The sequence below is a fragment of the Erpetoichthys calabaricus genome, chromosome 12, assembly GCF_900747795.2.
Source record: "Erpetoichthys calabaricus chromosome 12, fErpCal1.3, whole genome shotgun sequence".
In the NCBI taxonomy this organism is placed as follows: Eukaryota; Metazoa; Chordata; class Cladistia; order Polypteriformes; family Polypteridae; genus Erpetoichthys; species Erpetoichthys calabaricus.
The window spans coordinates 159,691,894-159,708,380 of NC_041405.2; the positions used below are offsets into that span (position 1 = coordinate 159,691,894).

The window sequence follows — 16,487 nt, forward strand, 5'->3', positions numbered from 1 at the left end:
AATATTACTGATATTTTTGACAGACCAAGTAATAAATCAACAGCGGCTTCATGTTTCTCTGAAACTCACGTCAACACACTGAAGTGGGACAGTGAGACGTCACCACTCAGAGCTCTGAACAGTCCAAGAGCACACGATCACAGCAAATGACACGCAAGAGAATTGAAAACAGCCAGGACAATCGTAAGTCGAAAAACGGGCTAAAGGTCAAACACCTGAAGTCAAGAAACAAAAATGCGATCGAAAAAACAATGGTGGGAATTCAAACAACCAGAAAGACTAAATAAGGACCTTTTAATGCAAAATGTAATCAGTCAAGCTCGGATATCCTAGAAACACCTGAGGTGACCTTTGTATTGTTGCCAATTTGACATCACATATGAGCGCACCACAAGGAATTCTAGGTAAGACCACCGTGGAAGCGGCAGAAACAGAAACTTAACATATGGGAAAGAAAAATGGTGTCAAAACGTGTAGATCTGACGCTCCTCCAGATCACTTCCTTTTCCTTTTTTGTGTTTTGATGGTTAGACCCGTCATTGGTTAATAACCGGAACAGCTTCAGACAGATAACACCCAACATTGGGCAATGCCGTCAAACATCGCCGTGCAGCTCACTGTCCTGTCCTGTATTTAAATGTGTGGAAGCCAAGGCAGTGTAGAGAAGCACAACAAAAACAGACAATGTTCAGTACAAAGCACACTGCTATAATATCCTACAACATTTTGTGCTGAAATATACAGCGTGCGACGTTCAAAAAGTTTCCGCACTTCTTTTTAACTCTATTTATTAAGAATTTCAAAAACAAATGACATCACTTTTCTACATAGTCCCCTTCCTTTGCAATGCATTTTATATAAATACGGCCACATGGTGCACCAGCAATAGTTCTGAGACAGTTGCGGTCAAAGACATCCCAACCAGGATGGTTATAACAGTCTCTTTCTCAGTTGGGAGGCCAGAAGAAATGTGGCACATTGGGAGACTGCCTTCCATGCACATGTCATCCATCCACACACTGGGCCGCAGGGCAGTTGTGGTCCCATAGGGCTGCCCTGTTGAGTTCTGTCACATCAGGTTGGAGAGCCTGCACTGGTACAGCACATTGCCACACCCACCAAACAACAAAACAGCTCAGGATCCCGGTTGGCATCCCCCCCATGCAGACATGCGGTCCAGTCCCACATTCTGGAACTGGCCCCCTATCTGCCGCAGCCAGGTGTTAAGTGGTGTGGTCCAGCCACTCGGGTCGTCAACAATGAGGATCCTGTGAGCCCTCAAGGAATCGCGCCACATGGCCGTGATGCTGTAACTGACGCTCCCTCACAATGCAGGTCATGTGCCTCATTTGGGATTCCGTAATCAACACAAAGTCCAACCAGCGGTACCCAAGGATTCTCCAAAGAGTGACAGTACTGAAGGAGTCCAGTCTTCGTCTCAGATCATTGGATAGCGTCCATGTCTCACAACCATATAGCAAAACAGGTAGCAGCAGGACTCTAAAGACTTGGACCTTCGTCCATTTGCGGAGACATCAGGAGCGCCACACAATCCTTACCAGTGACCTGATGACCACCCCCTCATGCTGTCCCAATCTGTCTACTGACTTCATAGGAAGAGTAACCGGACACATGAATGTCACTGCCAAGGTAAGTAAACCTCTCGATGAGGTCGACGCTCTCTCCGCAGACAGACACACTGCTGATGGCTGCGCCCAAGAGGCCATTAATTTAATTAATTCTGTGGTTCTGTGGTAGAAATTAAATTGGAAATATATTAAAGAAAGAAATCCGTCCTCACTAGGACCTCTTTGAGTCAGGAACCTGGCAGGAGGAAACTTGTCTTCATGGAGAGGGAGCAGCACCCTGTTACAGCCGTCTACTAAGGGACAGTACCCTCGGCAGAGAGAGAGAGAGGTTGGGAGCATGTGCCAATCGTTCATTGCTGCACCCACCACACGACGAACCATCTGGATTGGGACCCGAGTGTAGCGGGTGACACCTGAATGGCACAGTGTGAGGCTTTTTTTACAGTGCCTGGAGTGCCAAGCCTGACACCAACCCCCAAGTCTTCCCTGTGAGTTGGAGGACCTGCTTGTTGGGCTGGGTGCAGATTAACGTCATACACAGGATGGAGCGATTTCAGGTTAAGGGTCTTGCTCAAAGGCCCACTTCTAGTAGGTGTCACCAAATGGCCAAAGAGCAAAGACAGAGAGACTCCTACTTATAGATAACTGAATTAACATAAGAGTGCTGAATTAATGCTTCCATTCCACTTGACATTGACTCTGATTGCTTCATTCACGTACACCATCAGAATATCTGCTCTGATTGGTTAAAAGACATGAGATGTTTTCAGCAGAGAGTACAGCCAGCTTACATACCCAAAATAAAAAGTCTCCAATATCTCTTAAAGTTCAGCTCTCATTCTTTTATGCAAAACGGTTTGCGTGACAACAGGTACATGAAAGAACATGACATCTCCTGGAACATTCTGCTTGTTTCCTTCACCATTTCAGCACTCTCTTCACACTGTTCTCTGAGACAGATGTATAACAAGTAGGCCCGCGATTTGCTAGCGAATCGGAAATCCAAGAATGGCAATCAGTTTCTGTTCCATCCGATATCTGGATGGATGACATATCATGGAGGGTGGGTGCGTCTGGGGAAATGTCATTTAATTACATAAGCATATCTGTACTAAGGCGGTTTCATTTTGTGGAGACGTGATTCCGTTGCCTTTGCTGACACCGACTGTTGGCAGAGCGGAGCACAGCAAGTCTAGTTTACAGGTTGTGGTGTTTGTGTGCCAGCCACCGAGTCTGGGAAGCCGCTGGGTTAGCGTCTGTGACCGTTATGTGATCTATATTACTGGCACAGTGGATTAGAGCAAGTGTAGCTCACAGGTTGTGTTGTTTGGGCGCCACCTACTGACTCTGGGAAGCCGCTGCGTTTTGGGAAGCTGCTGCGTTTGACTCTGGGATGGGCACCACGGCGCATTACATTGTGTTATTTGGGCGCCACCTACTGACTCTGGGAAGCCGCCGCGTTTTGGGAAGTCGCTGCGTTTGACTCTGGGGTGGGCGCCGCCGCATTTTGGGAAGCCGCTGCGTTTGACTCTGGGATGGGCACCATGGCGCATTACGTTGTGTTATTTGGGCGCCACCTACTGACTCTGGGAAGCCGCCGCGTTTTGGGAAGCCGCTGCGTTTGACTCTGGACTCTGGGGCGGGCACCAAACTGAGTGACCGTTATGTGATCTACATTACTGGCACAGTGGATTAGAGCAAGTCTAGTTTACAGGTGGTGTTGTTTGGGCGCTCAGAGGTTGTGTTGTTCGGGCGCCACCTACTGACTCTGGGAAGCAGCCGCATTTTGGAAAGCCGCTGCGTTTGACTCTGGACTCTGGGGCGGGCGCCAAGCCTGCAGTGCGCATGCGCCTCGGTGCGTCTGCCGTGCATATATTAACTGTGGTTTAGTAAGATAGATATTTCTTTTTAATGTACACTGTACACCAAAACACATCATGCACAAGCCATGTTACCCCTAGATACCGATATGATTCTCTCACAGTTCCATTGGGACCACCAGGGGGAGCTGTTGGGTGATGAATGAGGGTGTTGAGGGCGGTTCCACCTGACCAGGAAGTACTTGGACACCAGAAGTACTGCCAGGTCGGATATTAAATAGAGCAGGACAAGCGAAACTTGATTCCATGGGATCAGGTGGATGGGACTGATGAGCTTTGTTTGGCTGGATGGCCTCTTCTTGTCAAAATGTTTCTAATGTTCTAGTGACACAAGTCCAGTGAAAGCCTCCATGTCTTAATGCATGAATTAATGTGTCACCTTCTCTTTCTGTCTTTCTTGTCTCTCACTCCTGCCTCCTGGCCCTTTGCAGATTGACAAGAAGATTGCGAGAACGGAGATTGGCGTCCTGCTGCGGCTCTCACACCCAAATATTGTAAGATGGCTTTGAGTTACTTTCTGACTTTATGAATCTCGGCAGGTGGGAGCCATGGGGGCTGCGGCTTCATGTCATGGATGGTGAAGGGGTGTAAACTGGGATTTTTCCTTTACATAGCACACTTTTTAGTTTCTATTTTCTCATTAGTAAATTTCTTGTAGAATTCCTTCTTCTCCATTTGATTTATCATGGTGTGTATGTATCAGTAAATCTGTCCTGACATGCGACATTTTAAGGTCACTCCAGACAACTACATTTAACTTCTTATTTGCATTGAATCACCGTGTTGGCTTCTTGTGTGCAGCTTCTCATGTTACGCAACTACAGACTCAGAAACGTAGAAGGGATGGACCTAAAGCACCTTCAGGAAATGTTCAGTTTGTTCAATGTTATTTTGGAGCCTTGGGCTAAAATGCTTTCTTCTTCATGTTCTCCTCAAATGAAGCAACACTCAATAGCCCAGAATGACAAAGCAACAACAGGATTTGAGAAGCCTGGCCCGTAGAGGTATTGCTATAGTGGCAGTCTCCCCACACCAGGTACCATGTGTTTACTTTATTACTTCAGTCGCTCCAGATATAAGCACAAAGTATAAAACTTTAAAAGCAAAAGTAGTATTTATTAAAATGGAATAACAGCAGTAGAAGAGAAGGTACCCAAGTCTGGATATACATTTAGTGTCCAGAAAATCAGCAGGAATGTCCATAGAGGATGTTGATTGCTTTTAGATTCAGCAGTCAGTCATCATTGGCGTGGTCTCTGGATGATGAAATGTTGGAGATGCAGAGGGAGGAACAGAAAGACCAAACTACCCAAATGCCTCGTCATCTAATTAGTGACAGGGAGGAATGGATGAACGAGATTCCCACTGTCCCTACCAACTTACTTACGATACCACATCCAAGGGAAATGAGATTGGCATAGTCATTAGGAAAAGAAGACCCTGCGGTATTCAGAGCAACATACTGCTTGTCATCCAAACTGTTTGATTGCATGATCAGGTAGAGCTCAGACAACATTTTAGAAGCCCTCCGCTGTCGAAAAACGCACTCCTGGAATTACTGTAAGAGAAAGGATGTCACGCGAATAGAGCGGTGGTCTTCTGGCCATTAGCCTACCTGTTGCTTTGGTTTTTGATTTAGAATAACGGACCTCTAAAGGCCAGGCTGTATTTATATTAGGCCTTTCTCCTCCAGCACCTACAGCAGCGGTTCTCAAACTTTCGTATTTCGAGCCCCCACCCCCCCCTATCTGGAATAATTCTGCACTCCCTGCATAATATTGTGAATTTCCCCTTGGGATTAATAAAGTATCTATCTATCTATCTATCTATCTATCTATCTATCTATCTATCTATCTATCTATCTATCTATCTATCTATCTATCTATCTATCTATCTATCTATAGTGAGAAGCAGCCCGGACACAGACAGACGGACACCATTTTAAAGTTCACCACACGTTTATTTCCCATATTTACAAGGACCATAAGTGCACAACCCCAGTGCCTCCAGCACCAATCTCCCCAAAGTCCAGGCCTCTCTTCCAGTGCATGCTTCCTTCAGGCCACCTCCACTCTCCTTCACTCAGAACCTTGTCCACTCCTCGCCCGACTCCAGTCCTCGTTTGTAGGGAGGCAGCCCCTTTTATACATGCCCGGATGGGCTCCAGGTGCTTTCCCAACACCTCTCTGCGGACACTCCCCTGTGTGGCGGAAGTGCTGGCTGTGCTCCCGGAAGCCCTCCGGGTGTCCCCAGTCTTCTTCCCCTCAGCACTTCCTAGTGTGGCAGAAGTGCTGGGGACCCGGGTCCCTACAGGGTTGGACTTCCAAGCCCTGTAACTGTGGCCCCCAATACAACCAGGACGGACGCCCCCTCATGGTCTGGAGGAGGAATGAGTCCTCCTTATGTTTTCCTGGGCGTCCCGGCTGGGTGCCACCCCCAGCCGCGTGCCGCTCTATCTATCTATCTATCTATCTATCTATCTATCTATCTATCTATCTATCTATCTATCTATCTATCTATCTATCTATCATATAGTGCCTTTCCTCTCTATCTATCTATCTATCTATCTATCTATCTATCTATCTATCTATCTATCTATCTATCTATCTATCTATCATATAGTGCCTTTCCTCTCTATCTATCTATCTATCTATCTATCTATCTATCTATCTATCTATCTATCTATCTATCTATCTATCATATAGTGCCTTATCTATCTATCTATCTATCTATCTATCTATCTATCTATCTATCTATCTATCTATCATATAGTGCCTTATCTATCTATCTATCTGTCTATCTATCTATCTATCTATCTATCTATCTATCTATCTATCTATCTATCTATCTATCTATCAAATCCTGCCAACTACGCTATCTATCTAGCTATCTATCTATCTATCTATCTATCTATCTATCTATCTATCTATCTATCTATCTATCTATCTATCTATCTATCTATCTATCAAATCCTGCCAACTACGCTATCTATCTATCTATCTATCTATCTATCTATCTATCTATCTATCTATCTATCTATCTATCTATCTATCATATAGTGCCTTATCTATCTATCTATCTATCTATCTATCTATCTATCTATCTATCTATCTATCTATCTATCAAATCCTGCCAACTACGCTATCTATCTATCTATCTATCTATCTATCTATCTATCTATCTATCTATCTATCTATCTATCTATCAAATCCTGCCAACTACGCTATCTATCTATCTATCTATCTATCTATCTATCTATCTATCTATCTATCTATCTATCTATCTATCTATCTATCTATCTATCTAATCCTGCCAACTACGCTATCTATCTATCTATCTATCTATCTATCTATCTATCTATCTATCTATCTATCTATCTATCTATCTATCTATCTATCTATCTATCTATCTATCTGCTTGCTGTGTCCAACATGGGGTGCCGTGACTCTGTACAGGGAACAATGACATCTCAAGACCATCCGAGACATTCTAGAACCAACCAGTGTTCTAACGTCATAGCTCAATAATGACTTTGTTGTCGTGTTTCTCGTTTCCATTCTCCATAATAACATGACATGAAAAATGGTTTTCTGACATCACAACAGCAGAGAGTAAGTAACAGATAAAGGAAATAGTCATTCTGGGTGAAGTACTCCTGTAATATTAATAAGGAAAAATTAAAACAAGAAATCAAGAATGCGATTTCAAAACTTCCACATACTGTTCACAACGAAAGGCACTATACACTGCAGGTATTCCAAAATGGAAACACAGAGCAGAGCTCTTGTGAAGGGTGGAGGTGACACAGAATGTAAACGGAGGTCTGACTCATTCCCTTCTTTTGCAGATTCAACTGAAGGAAATCTTTGAGACCCCTTTGGAGATCACACTGGTCTTGGAGCTTGTGACAGGCGGAGAGCTTTTTGACAGGTAAAGTGAAAAAGAGGCTTCAAGATGGAGGAGGGATGGCGGCTGCAGGGATCGGGACCCTGCATTCTCTTGGTACATTCTATGCCTGGTACAGGGTGGCCCATGAAAAAAAAAGTGGCTCACCTCCACCGAGATGACTCCTGTCTCGTCTGCCGTCGGAGAGCGAGAGTTTATGGCCACCACGATCGCCTGACTTAACAGCGTGCGACTATTTCTTGTGGGGTCATTTAAAGAACTGCATGTGTGAGACAAATCCACGGACTGTAAATGGATTGAAGTTGAGCCTTGAAAATGCAATACAAGGAATCGGTCCCATGACGTTGCAAAGAGTGTACGTGAAGATGCTGAAACTGGCACAGTGATGCATGGATGCACAAGGAGATCACTTTCAGCATCTTCTGTAAATGTGAGTGCCAAATTTGATCATTTTTCTCTTCACCACATAATGCAGTCGTCTTCGTGGAGGCAGCCCACTTTTTAATGCTTACAATAGATAGATAGATGGATGAAAGGCACTATATGATAGATAGATAGATAGATAGATAGATAGATAGATAGATAGATAGATAGATAGATAGATAGATAGATAGATAGATAGATAGATAGATAGATAGATAGATAGATAGATAGATAGATAGATAGATAGATAGATAGATAGATAGATAGATAGATAGATAATGAAAGACACTATATTACAAGTATGATAGATAGATACACACTGTATAATAGATAGATAATGAAAGACTGAAAGATTGACAGGAGTCTGCTCAGCGCCCGTCGCTCTGCCACAGATGTCAAACTGTCCAGCTCCATGCCTACAATAGAGCCTGCCTTCCTCACCAGTTTGTCCAGGCGTGAGGTGTCCCTCTTCTTTATGCTGCCTCCCCAGCACATCACCACGTAGAAGAGGGCGCTCACCACAACCGTCTGATAGAACATCTGCAGAATCTTATTGCAGATGTTGAAGGACGCCAGTCTTCTAATGAAGTATAGTCGGCTCTGTCCTCTCTTGCACAGAACATCAGTATTGGCAGTCCAGTCTAATTTATCATCCAGCTGCACTCCCAGGTATTTATAGGTCTGCACCCTCTGCACACGGTCACCTCTGATGATCACGGGGTCCATGAGGGGCCTGGTCCTCCTAAAATCCACCACCAGTTCCTTGGTTTTGCTGGTGTTCAGGTGTAGGTGGTTTGAGTCGCACCATTTAACAAAGTCCTTGATTAGGTCCCTATACTCCTCCTCCTGCCCACTCCTGATGCAGCCCACGATAGCAGTGTCGTCAGTGAATTTTTGCATGTGGCAGGACTCAGAGTTGTATTGGAAGTCCGATGGCTGAACAGGACCAGAGAAAGTACAGTTTCCTGCGGCGCTCCTGTGCTGCTGACTACAATGTCAGACCTGCAGTTCCCAAGACGCACATACTGAGGTCTGTCTGTAAGATAGTCCACGATCCATGTCACCAGGTATGAATCTACTCCCATCTTTGTCAGCTTGTCCCTAAGGAACAGAGGTTGGATGGTGTTGAAGGCGCTAGAGAAGTCCAGAAACATAATCCTTACTGCACCACTACCTCTGTCCAAGTGGGAGAGGGATCGGTATAGCATGTAGATGATGGCATCCTCTGCTCCCACCTTCTCCTGGTATGTGAACTGCAGAGGGTTGAGGGCATGGCGGACCTGTGGCCTCAGGTGGTGAAGCAGCAGCCGCTGCATGGTCTATACAATGCAAGTCAGAAATAATGAGGTTTCCCATCTTTCACGTTCGCTCTGCATAGGTGACAATTGGCTGGGTTGACAACTGACTGATGTCATGGTACGGAACTCCTCAAACAAGCAGTCAGTTGTCAGCTGCTGTAGCACCTGCGCTCCAGAACAGCTCACCCACCAGAAGATAAGCATGTCTGGGCTCAGCCAGTACTTGGATGGGAGACCATCTAGGGAAAGCTTGGGCTGCCACCTGAAGAGGTGTTGATGAGGCCAGTAGGGGGCACCTATCCTGTGGTCTGTATGTGGATCCCAATGCCCCAGTGAAGTGATGGGACACTGTGCTGTAAAAATGGTGCAGTCCTTCAGATAAGACGTAAATCTGAGGTCCTGACTCAATGGTCATTAAAGATCCTTGGGCAACCTTTGTAAAAGTAGGGTGTATCCTGATGTCCTGGCTAAACTCTCCAGCATGATGTCATCCATTGTAGCCCCCTAATTATCTCCTGGTCTCTAATTGTCTCTCTCTCTCACCACTTCACCACCTAATAGCTCATGTGTGGTGAGCGTACTGACGCATAAATGGCTACCATCACATCATCCAGGTGGGTGCTGCACATTGGTGGTGTGTTGATGTGGCTCCCCACTCACTAAGAAAAGAGCTTTATAAATGTAAAGAAACGTGATACTCACGTTTACTCCTTCATAACACCAATGTGCCACACTTGAGCTCTCTCAGCACGGCCCTAAATAGCCAGAGGGATGGTGATGTCAGTGTGGCCCCGCTTTCTAAGGTGCTACCCACAAAATACTAGGGACATGGGAGAACTTACGTTTACAGATAGAAACGCAAAATTTACAAATGAAATCATTAAACAGGTGTGGTCGTCCAAGGGGGTTCCAGGACGACACAAGACATAAACAGTGGGGTGCCAACCTGGCCATCCCCTTCTACTTCAGTCATTGAACAAATGAAAAAAAACACAACAAACAGAAAACACGGCCTCCTCTGGGCTCTTTGTATTTAAGTTGCTCCAGCAGTGATGGAGCTCCATCCCGTCATCTGCTCGGTCAAGAAGAGATGACGCCATCTGGGTGGTTGCGATGGTTGTGCCTTCATGGCCCAAGGACCAGAAGAGATGGAGTCAGTTGCCCCTTGGAGTCCATATCATTGTGTGGGCGTGGCTTATCTTTCATAAATGGCACCCCTACCTATCCTAATAGTCCTAAAGCCATGTGGTTGGCAGCTAACTGCCGACAGTTAAACTTGGAGATGTCAAAGGCTTTGATTTTTCGATTCCACTTGATTAGACTCGAGTTAATGGCCATTCCTGCTTTTCCTCAGCTTTGTCTTCATAGCTCAGCAATTGGGTTTGGATGCTCACACCAGTTCTATTTCTAACTTTTGCTTTTTTTCAGTTAATGAACCTTTCTTATTTGAGCCAGTGCAGAAATGGAGATGCTTGGTTCATGTGTTTATCTCAAAATGTTTAGATTATTGCAATTCTCGTTTGAGTAGAACGTCTCTGACTTGTACGCAATCCTTTGAAAACGCTGCTGCCAGGTTGTTAACGTGGCCTAATAAATGCTCTCCTATTACTCCACTTTTGAGATCTTTACACTGGCTTCCAGTGGAATAGCAAATTCGTTTTAAAATTCTGGCGCATTTTGAGCCCCACAGTATATGGCTGATCTTGTGCATCACCATTCTTCTAATTGAGCTCTAAGTTCATCTTACCGAGATCCTTTAGTTGTTCCACGTACAAGACTGAAGGCACGCGGTGATTAAACTTTTCAGTCGGTTGTGTCGAGATTATGGGTCAGTCTTCCTCCTGCTTTGCGTGCGGAGGTTTCTAAGAGAGCATTTAAAAAGTATTGTAGTTCAGAACTCTGTAGTGGTAGAGGAGACGCTAAGATTCACCCCGTCCGAAGACGGTCCTCTGTTCATTTTATTGTGGGGGCTACAGGAACACATCCAGCCTTGACCCGGCATGCCCACACTCACACACTGATAAATAATAATGAAACAAAGAACACGCAATATAACCAAAAACGTATACACAAACACCCTCCCCAGCTCCCCAACAGTGACACTAACGGCAAACAAGAAACACTAACAACAAGGTCTAAAACAGTTCAGGATAGCAGATGCAGGAGATAATGGATGTATGAATGAAAAATGCCATGAACCGCCTTCTGAAAGCTATGTAAAGTTTTGTCCTACCAGGTTCCTGATGAAGCTTGAGGATCTGAGGTTATGGGGACAGCTCTGCAGTCAAGAAGGGGCAGGTCAGCACTTACAATACATCCAGCCAGAAACTGTCATCCAAGGTGGTCAAGCCGTAATCCAGTTGCATAATGGGACATATTAACAAACCGATGAATGGTGTCTTTTAGGTTCCAATCTTCTACCCCAGCCAGCCCCTGCATCCTCCTAAGCTGTTCAATAGCATTGTGATACAGGGGCTGCTGGGAGATGTAGGACATTTCAAGTAGCGGTGCTGCAACTCATCCAAGTATTTTCACTTGGTGGACTGATTCAAGTGGAGTCGTATGTCTGTTAAGCACCCTGAGCATGGGAAAGGTGCTATGTAAATAAAATAAATTATTATTATTATTATTATTATTATTATTATTATTATTTGGTGCTTGTTGTTTGTTTTTGGTGGTGCAGTCAGTTTTTTTTTATTATGATTTTGTCTTTATGTAATTTGTATGGCACTCTGTGACTGCTGTCTGAGATGGGCGATTTATAAGTTATTTATCAAATAAATAAATGTGTGTCCCCCTTTAGGATCGTCGAGAGAGGCTACTACAGCGAGAGGGACGCCGCGCATGTCATCAAGCAGATCTTGGAGGCAGTGGCGGTAAGTTCTTGTTCTTGTTCTTGAATGTTCCTCTGTTCTGCCAAAGCTCAGAGTGGGTGGAGTTAAACGGCGGGCAGACTGGTAGCGGGTGATCGTCGATCCGTTACTGTGTTTAGTGCCTTTCACCAAGTGCCCCATCTGTTTCAAGAATACGATAAGATGCAACAAAAGGCGTTCGGTTTAATAAGTCTAAATCTGGCAGTATTTGAGATGTGTAGTGCCTCTCGTTGCGAATAGTTTTGTCATAAATTATTATATAGCACCCTTCACAGTGTGTGAAATAAGCCAGATAAGCAGGTGGCCCGTGTTAGTGTTGGCTGAGCACTGAAGTCTTTCTCTTACTTTAGAATATTCCGGCAGTGCCAGATGAAATTCACATGACGCCCCTGAAGTTACCAAAACGTCACCCTTCAGTATGTTACTAAAAGGTCCAGAGCATGCACCCCATGCGTTTCATAAACAATTCTCCTCAGGTTCCAAAAAGCTCTCCCAGTATTATTAGACTTCGAGGATGAGGACGGGTGTCAGTGCACCCCTGAAGTTAACAAAATGAACCCCTCGTTGTCCTTATAGGTCCAGAGTGCATGCCTCTTTAATAACGTTAATGGCACCCCTAGGTTTCCATGCACACATTAAACAATTAAACAAAATGTGCCTGGTGTCTCGAACACGTGCCCCATGAGTTATCAAAAGGGTGCCCCTTGTTGTCCATATCACACACTGGAGAAGGGGAGCCTTAAATGTCTGGAACGCCCGCCTCTTTACTAACATAAATGGCACATTCAGTATAATTAGATTTCAAAGGCCAGGGCAGGGGTACCCCTTGGTGTCTGGAGCATGTGCCTCTTGAGTTACCAAAATGGCGCCCCTCGGAGTCCATCATTCAGTGCGAGGGGGGGCTTTTAATATCATAAATGGCACACTTCAAGTGACGGCCACCAATGTCACCTGATGGACTGCCCGACTATGTATTCCGGTGTCTGCTGTTTATGGACTGAAGGCGTACCAGGGTCTGAAATCCATGGATGTCTTTCTACGCAATATGGAGACGGTGTTTAACCACAGTGGAGTGTTTATGAAAATGGTTGGACAAGTGTTAAGCACAAATAAGAGTGGCACGCCCGTCCCCTTCAAACAACAACATTGAGCAAGTCCTCACCATGAATCTGCTGAACTGATGATGGTCTCGGCCCCAGGTACACCTTAAACCCATAAAAAGTGGACCAACACTCACTGCTCTTGTTTAGTAATTCAAGGATTTATTTCATAGAATCCCAAAATCAAAAATAAAATGAAAAGAAGTCAAAAATAACTGCCAGAAAGGTAAACTACAAAGATTACAAAATGACGTCCACAATCCAGAATCAAAATTCCAACAGCCATACCACCTGCACTTCAGAAGAGTTCACCCACCTGAAGTTCAGGCCAGGCCACTACTTGGATGGGAGACCACCTGGGAGAACTGGGGTTGCTACTGGTGAGCCCAGCAGGGGGGTGCTGTGCTGGATCCCAATGCCACCAGTGTAGTAAACGGGGACACGGTTCTGTAAAGATGGCACCTGTCTTCAGATGAGATGTAAAACTGAGGGTCCTGACTCTCAGTGGTCATAAAAGGACCCTGGGCATCCTTCGTAAAGAGTAGGGTGTATCCAGATGTTCTGGCTAAATTGCCCACCACGGTCTGGTCATTCTGTCCATCTAATCATCCCCTGTCTCTAATTGGTGATCTCCTTCACCACCTGACATCTAATGGGTGGTGAGCATATTGGCACAAAAATGGCTGCCAGGTGGATGCTGCTTCACACTCACTACGTAAAGCCCTTTGAGTAGTGAGAGACAATAGCATATAATCATTATCATTATTATTATTAAAATCTATTAACAACAGCAAAGCCCATAAACACCTGCAAAAATCCACAATCACTCCAGAGATCCCGTCTTCACTGGTCCAGAGTCCAATGGCAGCCTTTACGACACTTGGCATTGCACATCGTAATCTGAGGCTCAGATATGGAGACCCAATTCATGAAGCTCCCGATGCACAGATCTTGGGCTGGTGTTGCTTCCAGAGACCATTCTGGAAGTCTGTGGTGGGTGACACCACGGTGGATTGGCCATTTTAACAGAAGTCATCACTCGGTGACCCCGCTCTGCGAGTTTGTGTGCTCTGCCACTTCATGGCTGAGCTGCTGTTGCTTCTCAACGCTTCCACTTCACATTAACAGACATCTAGGGAAGATCTCACAGAGCAGAAATGTCATTGTAGCAAAGGTGGCATGCTGTGACAGTGCCATGTTTAAAGTCACAATGAGCCCTTCTACCGCCAGTGGACACATTCATGGCTATGGGCTTGGTCTGATGCCCCTCTTAACAGTGAAACACCAGAATGCTCTCATTTGGAGAGGTGGCCGCAAACATTTGGCCAAATAGTGTACATGATCAACAAACCGTGAGACAATCTATATATATATATATATAAGCCAAATCCTACTGACTCACTCATCACGAAATCTCCTGAACCATGAGGACTTGGGACTTGAAATTTGGAATGTACCCTCAGCCCATAGCTGCTTGCTAAGAAACGGTTTTAAAAATGTCATTTTCCAAGCGTGAAATTTCTTATAGTTTTTTAGACCCATTTGTATGTCTGTCCGCTTTTCACGAGAGAACTACTTCACGGATTTAGATCAGGTTTTTTTCTATAATTTGCTTGAACTTTCCATTGATTTTGCGACTTCTCTCATCGTGCTAAGTACCAGAGTTCACTTGTGGTCCCGATTTATTAGCGCAAATCCGAGAAAGACTCATTGGGCTGCAGGGCCCTCCTCACTCGCGTGTCTGCATTGGGGCGTAACCTTAACTCCGCTTAGTTAGCGAACGAGAGAACAACTTCATGGATTTAGATCTTTTTCTTTTCTATAATTTGCTTGAACATTCCTGTTTATTTTTGGGTCACTGGGGTCTGCTGGAGCCAATCCCAGCCAACACAGGGCGCAAGGCAAGAAACAAACCCCAAGCAGGGCACCAGCCCTCCACAGGGCACACACCCACACACCAAGCACACACTAGGGACAATTTAGAATCGCTAATCCACCTAACCTGCATGTCTTTGGACTGTGGGAGGAAACCCATGCAGACACGGGGAGAACATGCAAACTCCACGCAAGGATTTTAGGTCCATAACAGCAGAAGCCCGCCTCACCACTTCTTCTAAGTTTAGCTCTTGGAATTCTAAGCAGACCCTCATTTGAAGATCTGAGGTTACAATTTGGAGTGTAAGGTGAGAGGCATTCTGAAATATAAGATGGAGTAGATTATTGAAGGCTTTATAAACCATCAGCAGGATTTTAAAGTCAATTTTAAATGACACAGGTAACCAGTGTAGTGACGCTCAGACTGGGGTGATGTGCTCAGATTTTCTTTTCCTAGTTAAGATTCTGACAGCTCCATTCTGCACTCGTTGTCACTGATTGATGTCTTTTTTGGGTGGTCCTGAGAGGAGTGCATTGCAGTAATCTAGTTGACTGAAAACAAAAGCGTGAACTCATTTTCAGCATCTTGCAATGTTATAAGAGGTCTAACGTTTGTTATATTTCTTAAGTGAAAAAATGCTGCACTGGTAATCTGATTAATATGATTTAAAATTCAGGTAAGAGTCAATAGTTACCCCTAAATTCTTTACCTCCGTCTTTACTTTTAATCCTAATACATCAAGTTTATTTCTAATACCCTCATTATATCTATTTTTGTTAATCACTAAGATTTCTGTTTTTTCCTTATTCAGTTTGAGAAAATTACTATTCATCCATTCAGAAATACAAGTCAGACATTGCGTTAGTGAATCAAGAGAATCGGGGTCGTCAGGCGCTATTGATAAATACAGTTGCGTGTCATCAGCATAGCTGTGGTAGCTCACGTTATGCCCCGAGATAATCTGACTTAATGTTAGCATGTAAATCAAAAAGAGCAGCGGACCCAGGAGAGATCCTTGTGGACCACCATTCAGAATTTCATGTGTCTTTGAAGTGTAATTACCACAACTAACAAAGACATCTCACACCTAATTATACCACTCATATATTCGTATTGGAATACATGCATACCATGAAGCAAAACACTAAAAATAAAACAAAGACACTATAAATAATACAGATAGTGTGCTAGGATTCAGTATATACTGTGTGATCAGAAAGTTTAGCAGCATTTAGGATTGCTATTGCTTTAGGAAAAAACAAACTATTCCTGAATCTACTGGTCCTTGTTTTGAGACATCTTGAGGGCGAACGTTCAAACAGGGAGCAACCAGGATGAGAAGTGTCTTGTGTGATCTTAGTTGCTCTAGAGAGCAATCTAGAGTTGGCAATCTCCTCTAGAGAGGGGAGAGAACAGCCGACAATCTTCTGAGCAGTGTTAATCACACTCTGTATTGCTTTTATATCTGCTGAAGAGCAACCAGCATACCACACAGTCACACCGATACATCAGGATGCTCTCGATGGTCAAACGATAGAAAAG

The 16,487-nt window shown here is 44.5% G+C and overlaps 1 protein-coding gene across 1 annotated transcript in view; it reads left to right on the forward strand.

The window, feature by feature from the left end:
- si:ch73-60h1.1 (calcium/calmodulin-dependent protein kinase type IV) overlaps nt 1–16,487 on the forward strand; it is an 89,958-nt gene that overhangs the window by 31,338 nt on the left and 42,133 nt on the right. The window contains exons 3-5 of the mRNA XM_051935012.1: nt 3,901–3,963; nt 7,317–7,399; nt 11,900–11,972. Of these exons, the coding sequence (XP_051790972.1) occupies nt 3,901–3,963; nt 7,317–7,399; nt 11,900–11,972 (219 nt within the window). The remainder of the gene's footprint in view (nt 1–3,900; nt 3,964–7,316; nt 7,400–11,899; nt 11,973–16,487) is intronic.